The sequence below is a fragment of the Colobus angolensis genome, unplaced genomic scaffold (genome assembly GCF_000951035.1).
Source record: "Colobus angolensis palliatus isolate OR3802 unplaced genomic scaffold, Cang.pa_1.0 Scaffold39, whole genome shotgun sequence".
NCBI classification, from domain to species: domain Eukaryota; kingdom Metazoa; phylum Chordata; class Mammalia; order Primates; family Cercopithecidae; genus Colobus; species Colobus angolensis.
Window position 1 is genome coordinate 4,170,994 of NW_012117265.1, and position 10,675 is coordinate 4,181,668.

The following is a 10,675-nucleotide window of genomic DNA, read 5'->3' on the forward strand; positions in this document are numbered from 1 at the left end:
CGGAGGTTACGGTGAGCCAAGATCACACCATTGCACTCCAGCCTGGGCAACAAGAGTGAAACTCATCTCAAAAAAAAAAAAAAAGAAAATAAACATCTGTATATTGAACTGATGCTTTTTTTTGTGGTTGAAAGCCTTGAGGTTTATTAAGTATCGAAAGTGTGGATGTAAACCTCAGCAATCACTACAGGACACAGGGAGGAGGTTTGTAGTTTGGACATTTTGAGGATTTTACTGCTATCTATGTCCTTTACCCAAAGACTACCAGAACACACCTATAGTTAAACAAGTTGGGTTTATTTTGCAGTGCAGCAAGCAAGAATACATGTCTCTTACATGTCCTAGTAAGAGGGTGTTAGAAAAGACCTATTATAGGATTTGTGCTTCAGTTGAGTGATTTGGGGGTGGGTCTATGGAAGCAGGCTGTATTAGTTTCCTAGACCTTCTGTAACAGAGTATCACACACTGTTGGCTAAAAACAATGGAAATTTTTTCCTTCACAGCATTTCTGGAGGCTGGGTTTCTGAAATCAAGGGATCAGCAGGGCCATGTTCTCTCTGAAGCCTCTGGGGGAAAGACTCCCTTTTCTCTTCCTGGCTTCTGGTGATTGCTGGCAATCATTGGCATTTGTTGACTTATAGATGCATCATTCCATTCTCTGCCTTCATCTTCTTCCCTAAGTCTAAGGAAGAGACTTAGATTTCTAAGTCTCTTTCTCCTTATAAGGACACCAATCATTGGATTTAGGACCCCTCCTAATCCAGTTTAACCATGTCTTAACTTGAATATATCTGTAAAGACCCTATTTCTAAATAAGGCAACATTCTGAGGTTCTAAGTGGACTTCTCTCTTGTTTTTGTTTTTAAGCAGGCTTTATTATGTTTAGAGCAGTTTTAGGTTCACAGCTGAATTGAGTGGAAGGTACAGAGATTTCCCATATAACCTCTGGCCCCCCACATGCATGGCCTCCTCTAATAACAACATCCCCCACCAGAGTGGTAAATTTGTTATAACTGATGAAGCTACATTGACACATCATCATTGCCCAGAGTCCATCATTTACATTAGGGTTCACTCTTGGTATTGTACATTCTATGGGTTTGGAAGAATATATAATGACATGTATCCACCATTATAATATCATACAGAATAGTTTCACTGCTGTAAAAATCCTCTGTGCTCTATCAGTTCATCCCTCCTTCCTTCCCACTTAAATCTTGGCAACCACTGATCTTACTGTCTCCATAATGTTGTTGCCTTCTGCAAAATGTCATAGAGTTGGAATCATGCAGTATGTAGCCTTTTCAGATTGGCTTCTTTCACTTAGCAATAAACATTTAAGATTCCTCCATGTCTTTTCATGGCTTGAGAGGTCATTTCTTTGTACTGCTAATATTCTATTGTCTGGATGTACCACCGTTTATCCATTGACCTACTGAAGGATTTCTTGGTTGCTTACACGTTTTGGTAGTTATAAATAAAGCTACTGTGAACATTGGTGTGCAGGTTTTTATGTGGACATAAGTTTTCAACTCCTTTGGGTAAAAGGAGTGCAATTCAGTTGCTGGATTTTATGGTAAGAGGATGTTTAACTTTATAAGAAACTGCCAAACTGTCTTCCAAAGTGGCTATATCATCTTGCATTCCAACCGGCAATGAATGAGAGTTCCTGTTGCTCCTCATCCTCACCAGCATTTGTTGAATGTTCAGGATTTTGGCCATTCTAATAGGTGTGTAGTGGTGCCTTGTTTTAATTTGCATTTCCCTGATGACTTATGATGTTGAGCATCTTTTCGTATGCTTATTTGCCATCTGTATATGTTCTTTGGTGAGGTGTCTGTAAAGCTCTTTGGCTCTTTTTTTTTGTCTTTTTTTTAAAAATGTTGAGTTTTAAGAGTTCTCTGAATATATATATTTTTTCTGTATGAAATCTGATACTGTCTTCATATATTTTTGATAACAGTTCCTTCTCAGATATGTTTTTTGCAAATATTTTCTCCCAGGCTATGGCTTATCTTTCCATTCTCTTGACATTGTCTTTCAGTGGGCGGAAATTTTTAATGTTCATGAAGTTCAGTTATTGATTCTTTGTTTTATGGATCATGCTTTAGCATTATATCTAAAATATCATTGCCAGGGTGTCGTGGCACACGGTGGTAGTCCCAGTTACTTGGGAGGTGGAGGCTGGAGGATCACTTGAGTCCAGGAGTTTGAGGCTGCAGTGAGCTATGATCACACCACTACTATAGCCTGGGTGATAAAGTGAGACCCTGTCTCTTAAAAAAATTAAAAATGTCATTGCCAAACAGAAGGTCATCTAGATTTTTCTCCTGTTATCTTCTAGGAGTTTTCTAGCTTTACATTTTACAGTGAGGTCTGTGACCCATTTTGTGTTAACTTTTGTGAAGGATCTAAGGCCTGTGTCTAGGTGTATTTTTTTGCTTGTGGATGTCCAGTTGTTCCAGTACTATCTTTTCTCCATTGTATTGCCTTTGCTATTTTGTCAAGGTAAGCTGACTTTATCGGTGTGGCTCTGTTTCTGAACCCACTGTGCTTTTCCATTGATCAATTTGAACATAAATTTTGAGGGGACGTTGTTCAGCCTAGTGACACAGGGCAGTCATTTTAGATTGGTTGCTGACAGAAAGTGAATAGTATTGCTGGTTGCTAACAGTATTATTCAGTAATACTCTATTATTGAGTATGTTGTGGGTGGCATAAAGTCTTCAGACAAAATTATGAGGTAACCTTGTTTTGTTTCATTTTATCATGATTTCAGAGTAACTTTATCCAAGATTAGTATTTTGTGAGATTATTTATATTCAATAGGAGAACAAAATGTCCCAGTTGTGACTGTCTGACCAGCTTGGAATGATATTGAGGTTTAGGTGTGAACATTAGATCAGTTCTATATGTCAGAGGCTGCTTCCTCCTGCCACCTCTCTTTTTTTTTTTGAGATGGAGTCTCGCTCTGTCGCCCAGGCTAGAGTACAATGGCACAATCTCGGCTCACTGCAACCTCCACCTTCTGGGTTCAAGCAGTTCTCCTGCCTCAGACTCCTGAGTAGCTTGGATTACAGGTGTGCTCCACCACACCCTGCTAATTTTGTATTTTTAGTAGAGATGGGGTTTCACCATGTTGGTCAGGCTGGTCTTGAACCCCTGGCCTTGTGATCCACCTGCCTCGGCCTCGCAAAGTGCTGGGATTACAGGCATGAGCCACTGCGCCTGTCCTGTCACCTCTCCTTTAAAAAAAAAAAAATTGACATTGTGTTGCAATTAAACTCACAGAATATCAGAAGACTAAAGTTTTGTTTCTGTCTCATGGAAATGTTTGTGATTCTTCATTATTTTCCCTTGTGATAAGCCTTTCTGCTTGTGCAGGGTATCTGCTACACACACCCCATCTGATCTGCCAGTGGGAACAAGAGGAGGACCTGCAGACAGTGAAGAGAGAACTTATCCAGGTCATCTTTATGGGAGAGCACCAGGAAGGCAAGAATCCTTGGGAGAAACTGCTTTGGTTGGGGGAAAAATAGCAACTTAAAATCAAAAACAAAAACGAACTTTGTTTTATATGAGGAAGCTCATCTTCCACAGATATCTCAGATGACTATTTTGACTTTTTGTCAGTCCTGTCACATTTTCCTTGTTCTTGGCAAAGACCTTCCACGTTTCCTCTTTGTAAGGTAGCATTTGGTCACGTGCATTCTATCCAATTTCTGTTTTGTTCTCCTAATACTATCTTAGTTATGTTAGTTTCAATCTTCGTAGAATTATTTCTTAGTTAATTGCTTACCATTTTGACCCTTGCGCCCATTAATGCCAAAGTCCTGAAAAAGCCACTCTGCAAAAAGTCCTTTGCTCACAGAAGCTTTCACTTTTTCTGTTTCAGGTTTTGAGACTCAACTTAAAACTAATGAATCAGTTGCTCCACAAGATATTTGTGGAGAAAAAATATCCAATGAACAAAAAATAGTAAGATTCAAAAGGAATGATTCCTGGTTCTCCACTTTACATGAAAACCAGGAGTCCTGTGGTATTGATGATCAGAACAAAAGCCATGAGAGACATTTGAGGTGAGTGCCATTCGTGAGAAAGAGAAAGTGTCTCAGGAGAGAATCTTAAAGTTATGAAATTTAAGAAATATGTATATATTAACAAGCCTAGATCAAAGATTGTGGTTTGAGAAAGAATTTTCATGAGTTAATTTTTTTCCACAAATGAGACCGAGATTTTGAATGTTGGACACGTACTTCAGTTGTAAACAATTATCAGAAAAATCCCGTGAGTCAATAACTGGGTGACAGTATTGGCTATGGTAGAACTCTCTGTGAGAACTTTCAGCTTATAACTTGACAGAAGGGCAGAAAACATACACATTCACTGAAATTGGTAGACATTTGTTACTAATAATGTGTCTTTTATTTTTAAAAGAAATCACATGGTAGAGAACATCTATGAATGTTGTGAAGAAAATCAAGATGGACAGACTTTCAGCCAAGTTCCAAATCTTGATTCACTCAAGAGAAATACTGAAGTAAAATCCTATGAATGCCATGAGTGTGGAAAGGCCTTCGTGGATCATTCATCCCTTAAGAATCACATCAAGTCTCATACTGGAAGCAAACCCTATCAGTGCAAGGAATGTGGGAAGGCCTTTCATTTTCTTGCTTGTTTCAAGAAGCACATGAAAAGCCCCACTGAAGAGAAGCCCTACGGATGTAAAGAATGTACCAAGGCCTTCAGTTGTTCCTCATTCTTTAGGGCACATATGAAGATTCACGTCGGAAAGACAAACTATGAATGTAAGGAATGTGGGAAAGCTTTTAGTTGTTCCTCATCGCTCACAGAACACAAAAGAATTCATAGTGGAGATAAGCCTTATGAATGTAAGGAATGTGGGAAGGCCTTCAGTTGTTCCTCCTCACTCTCCAAACACAAAAGAATTCACAGTGGAGATAAGCCATATGAATGTAAAGAATGTGGGAAGGCCTTTAGCTCTTCCTCTCACCTTATAATACATATAAGAATTCACACTGGAGAGAAGCCTTATGAATGTAAAGAGTGTGGGAAGGCCTTCAGCGAGTCCTCAAAACTCACTGTACATGTGAGGACACATACTGGAGAGAAACCCTACAAATGTAAGGAATGTGGGAAAGCCTACAATTGTCCCTCCTCCTTAAGTATCCATCTAAGAAAACACACTGGAGAAAAACCCTATGAATGTCTGGAATGTGGAAAGGCCTTCTACCTCCCCACTTCCCTTAATACCCATGTGAAAAATCAAAGTCGAGAGAAACCCTATGAATGTAAGGAATGTGGGAAGGCCTTTAGTTGTCCCTCGTCCTTTAGAGCACATGTGAGAGATCACACTGGAAAGATACAGTATGAATGTAAGGAGTGTGGGAAGACCTTTAGTCGTTCCTCATCCCTCACCGAACACCTAAGAACTCACAGCGGAGAGAAGCCGTATGAATGTAAGGAATGTGGGAAAGCCTTTATTAGTTCCTCCCACCTTACAGTACATATCAGAACTCACACTGGAGAGAAACCCTATGAATGTAAGAAATGTGGGAAAGCCTTTATTTATCCCTCAGCCCTTAGGATCCACATGAGAACGCACACTGGGGAAAAACCCTATGAATGTAAGGAATGCGGGAAAGCATTTCGTCATTCTTCATACCTTACTGTACATGCAAGAATGCACACCGGAGAGAAACCCTTTGAATGTCTGGAATGTGGAAAAGCCTTCAGTTGTCCCTCATCCTTTCGAAGGCATGTGAGAAGCCACACTGGAGAGAAGCCCTATGAATGTAAAGAATGTGGGAAAGCCTTTGTTTGTCCTGCCTACTTTAGAAGACATGTGAAAACTCACACTAGAGAAAACATATAAATGTAAGGAATATGGGAACGTCTGCAAAGCTTCAGATCCTAGGCAACTTGTGAGATCTCATACTGTGGAGATACCCTATGAATGTAAGAAAGTAGGAAATTGTTGCTCATCATTTTGAAGATTTGAGGACACTTTAGAGAAACCCTGTGTATGTAAATCATGTACTGAAAACTTTATGAACATTGCTTATTATGTATAAGAAAATTCGTACTAGAAATGAAGATCAGTGCCTCATCCTTAAAGTAGACTGCTGGCTCTTTGATTACCAGTGTTTTCTGATAGGAACATTTAAAGTGATAAATTTACCTTTTCAGCTCCAGCCACATACCTTTTAGTATGAGGTGCTTTAATTTTGGTTCTGATGTAAATATGATTTACATGACAAAATCTTTTGGATCCATGGAGGATATGAAAAAATTTTTCTGTATAGGCAGGAGTGGTCTTTTTTAAAAAAGTGGTTTATAATTAATGTTCATTGTTCTTTAAATGGGTAGTCACTATAATATTGACACTTTGGTTTTTGTTGTTTTTAGTCTACATGGCAGATAGCAGAACTTGCCCACTCAATATTTTTCTTCCTATTCTTTTTCCTAAGAGACGTTGGAGTTTCTGAGATGATCAATTTTTACTGTTTAAAGCTTTTATTGTCTAGTGAGTAATTTCAGCAGAAATTAATTTAATATACTATTTTTATATTTTATTCTTTGTCCTTGCTCGTGGCTGGGAATTGGATTCAGTGTTTTGAGTGTAAAAATTGTATTACATTAACTATATTTCCCAAAATCACTTTTTTCTCCAGTTCTAGGTTAGACTTGTCTAATATAAGAATTTGTATGAGATTTGGAAGGCATAAGGGAAGAAAAAGCCATTATGCTACATTTAGTGGGGCCATCAGATAGGGAGACAGATGTATAAAGGCCTGGTGACCTCTAGTTTTCAGCTCATTTTTTGAATTGTTAGACTCATTGATCAATATTTGCTCAAAACTGAATGTTATAGCCGGGCATGATGGTGCAAGCCTGTGGTCACAGCTACTCAGGAGGTTGAGGCAGGAGGATCACTTGAGCCCAGGAATTTGAGGCTGCAGTTAACTATGATCATGCCACTGCACTCTAACCTGAGTGACAGAGTGAGACCCTTTCTCAAAAACAAAACAAAACAAAAAACCAAACATTAAATGCTTGCTTGACTTCAGTGTCCTCCAAGGCAGCATCTCTACAGCTATCACCATATACAACTTCTTGGATTTTCTGGCAAGGTCTGGCATTGCCATTTTGCTTGTGTTGCAGTCTGTCTGACACAGTCCAGTTGCATCATGTCGTGCTATTCATGGGGAAAGATAGTTTTGCAAGTCTCAAAAGCAAGAGCTGGCCGGGCGTGGTGGCTCACTCACACCTGTAATCCCAGCACTTAGGGAGGCCGAGGCGGGCAGATCACGAGGTCAGGAGATCGAGACCATCCTGACTAATACAGTGAAACCCCATCTCTACTAAAAATACAAAAAATTAGCTGGGTGTAGTGACGGGCGCCTGTAGTCCCAGTTACTCGGGAAGCTGAGGCAGGAGAGTGGCGTGAACCCGGGAGGCAGAGCTTGCAGTGAGCCGAGATCCGGCCACTGCACTCCAGCCTGGGTGACGGAGCAAGACTATGTCTCAAAAAAAAAAAAAAAAAGAAAGAAAAAAAAAGCAAGAGCTGTGGAGAGTGAGGGCAGTTACCCTTGGTAATTGAGGTAAGCATCCACAGGGTGTCACCCTGTTTAAATGGAGGAAGATTTATACTTCAAACCTTTAAACAGGAAAGATTTTACTGCCTTTTTTTTTTTTTTTTTAATGTAAGAAGATGAATTGCTTCAGGTACCTTTAGCTACAGTATTATATTTTCCCTTTAAAAGTATAACTCTACTACTAGATATTTTCCCTCCTATTTTCCCTTTAAAAGTGTAACTCGGCCGGGCGCGGTGGCTCAAGCCTGTAATCCCAGCACTTTGGGAGGCCGAGACGGGCGGATCACGAGGTCAGGAGATCGAGACTATCCTGGCTAACGCAGTGAAACCCCGTCTCTACTAACAATACAAAAAACTAGCCGGGCGAGGTGGCGGGCGCCTGTAGTCCCAGCTACTCGGGAGGCTGAGGCAGGAGAATGGCGGGAGCACGGGAGGCGGAGCTTGCAGTGAGCTGAGATCGGGCCACTGCACTCCAGCCTGGGTGACAGAACGAGACTCCGTCTCAAAAAAAAAAAAAAAAAAAAGGGTAACTCTACTATTTTCCCTTAATCGCTTTTTATTTTGTTACACATACACTAACATGCATGAAGTATGCCAGTCTTCAATGTACAGCTTAATGAAATTTCATGTATGTATATGTCCTGGTAAACAGAGAACATTTCCAAGACTTTAGGAAGTTCCTTCATCCTCTTTCTCAGTGATTAATTACTCCACAAAGCAACCACAATTTTGACTCTTACTATAATTGACTTGGTGTGCTTGTTCTTGATTTTCATCTAAATGTTAAAATACAATATGTACAGTTATGTGTTTTGGCTTCTTTTGCTCAACATAATGTGTAGTTTGACTTTTAATTGTTCTTTTGACAGATGTATGGGCTTATTTATCTTGGTAAGTGCTATAAGCGCAGGAATGAATTTTCTGAATCATAGGGTAGACTTTAATTTTGGTAGGTATTCCAGTTTCCAAAAAATATTGATTCCACCAATAATCCCCAAAACAATGCATGAAAGTTCTAGTTGTTTCACACACCTGTCCAGCACTTTCTGATTGTAGTCATCCAGCAGAGAGTATGCATTTACCTGATGTGTAATGATTTTAAGTACTTTTCGACATGCTTATTGGCTATTTGGATTTTTTTTTTGGTGAGGGCACCTGTTGAAACATTTCACCCATTTATGGTGTCTTTTCTTTTTTTTCTTTTTCTTTTTTTTTTTGGGACGGACTCTTGCACCTAGGTCAGAGTGCAGTGGCGTGATCTTGCTCACTGCAATCTCTGCTTCCTGGGTTCAAGTGATTCTCCTGTCTCAGCCTCCTGAGTAGCTGGGATTACAGCCATGTGCCACCACACCTGGCTAAGTTTTGTATTTTTTTTAGTAGAGGCAGGGTTTCACCATGTTGGCCAGGTTGGTCTTGGACTCCTGACCTCAGGTGATCTGCTCACCTCAGCCTCCCAAAGTGCTAGGATTATAGGCGTGAGCCACCACACCCAGATTTATGGCTCCTTTTTTAAAAAAAAAGTGAAGGGCTTCCTTCTGGTTACTTGTCCTTTATTGTATGTATGTATATATATATCTAGGTACACATGCATAGATATAAACCATGTATCATATATTACATATATATGTAAAATATGTATATTACATATACATACATTACAGATAACATTTCCGAATCTCTGTCTTGTCTTTTTATTCTTTAAAGGGAATTTGTTGGTTTAAATAATTTATTACTAAAAAGTCCTTGGGTATAATGAGCTTCAGGCATGGCTAAATTCAGGGGCTAAAAAAATGTTATGTAGTTGAATTCTGTCTCCCTGTCTTGGCTGTGCATCCTCCTGTATTAGCATTTCTTCATAGCAGGTTGTCTCTTCATAGCAGGCCCCAGAAATTCTGGCTACTTTCTTCCCAGCTTAAAGTCTCAGGGAGAAAAGAGTGATTGTCTTTTTGAACAGTTCCAATATGATGATCAGAATTGAATCTAGTTGGCTCTGACTGGCTCACTTGCCCACTGTACTCTAGTCACTGGCCTGGGGAATGTAATACTCTCGTTTGTTTAGGGTTAGTGCCCGTGCTTATCCAGAAACTGGGTTACAGTCTGCACTGACTGAATCATAGGGTCTTAGCAATTTGGGGGCATATGCAGAGGGGAGGAGGCAGGAGTGGGCAGGTAGAATCTGAATGCAGTGGTGATACTTTTAGCTGTTATGCTGGTCTTAGCAGCAAGTGGGAACTGTGAAGTCTGGGAAATCAGCCAGGGTTAGGTAATTCCTAGAGAGCATTTTAGAAAGGTCAGGTATCATCCGTTAACATGTATTTAGATTGCTAAAGATTGCTGCTCGGCTGGGCACAGTGGCTGACTCCTATAATCCCAGCACTTTGGGAGGCCGAGGCGGGCGGATCACCTGAGGTCGGGAGTTTGAGACCAGCCTAGCCAACATGGTGAAACCCTGTCTCTACAAGAAACATTAGCCAGGCGTGGTGGCCTGTGCCTGTAATCTCAGCTACTCAGGAGGCTGGGGCAGAAGAATCACTTGAACCCGGGAGGTGGAGGTTGCAGGTAGCCAAGATTGTGCCAGTGCACTCCAGCCTGGGCAACAGAGTGAGACTCTGTGTCAAAAAAAAAAAAAAAAAAAAAGATTGCTGCTTAATCTTTAATGAGCATAAAGATCAACTTGAGATCTGACACCTGTTTAAGAATTATTTGCCTGGACCAAGATAATGAATCTATTCTCCTACGTTTCCTTCTAGATTCTTTATTGTTTTTTAATGTAGGTCTGTAATCTACTTTGAATAATTTTTTGTAGCGCGTGAGATGGAATCAAGGTGTGTGTATATAGATTTATCAAAGAGACCATGGTTTCCTCTCTGCTTAGGCGATCTCTGCTCCTTGGTTCATTTGTGTTTTCTTGCATCAGTAGCATACGATCTTAATTTATGTTGCTTTGTAGTATTTTTGGAAATCTGGTAGTGAAAGCCTTCCAACTTTTTTTTTTTTTTTTTTTTTTTGGTGAGACGGAGTTAAGCATCCTGGAGGAACTGGAAAGGACAGAATTC

General features: G+C 40.1%; 1 protein-coding gene across 1 annotated transcript in view; it reads left to right on the plus strand.

The window, feature by feature from the left end:
* ZNF699 (zinc finger protein 699) overlaps positions 1-6,059 on the plus strand; it is a 14,011-nt gene extending 7,952 nt beyond the window's left edge. The window contains exons 4-6 of the mRNA XM_011954912.1: positions 3,385-3,495; positions 3,896-4,079; positions 4,438-6,059. Coding sequence (XP_011810302.1) covers positions 3,385-3,495; positions 3,896-4,079; positions 4,438-5,896 — 1,754 coding nt within the window. The 3' untranslated portion in view covers positions 5,897-6,059. The remainder of the gene's footprint in view (positions 1-3,384; positions 3,496-3,895; positions 4,080-4,437) is intronic.
* Positions 6,060-10,675: the final 4,616 nt, after the last annotated feature.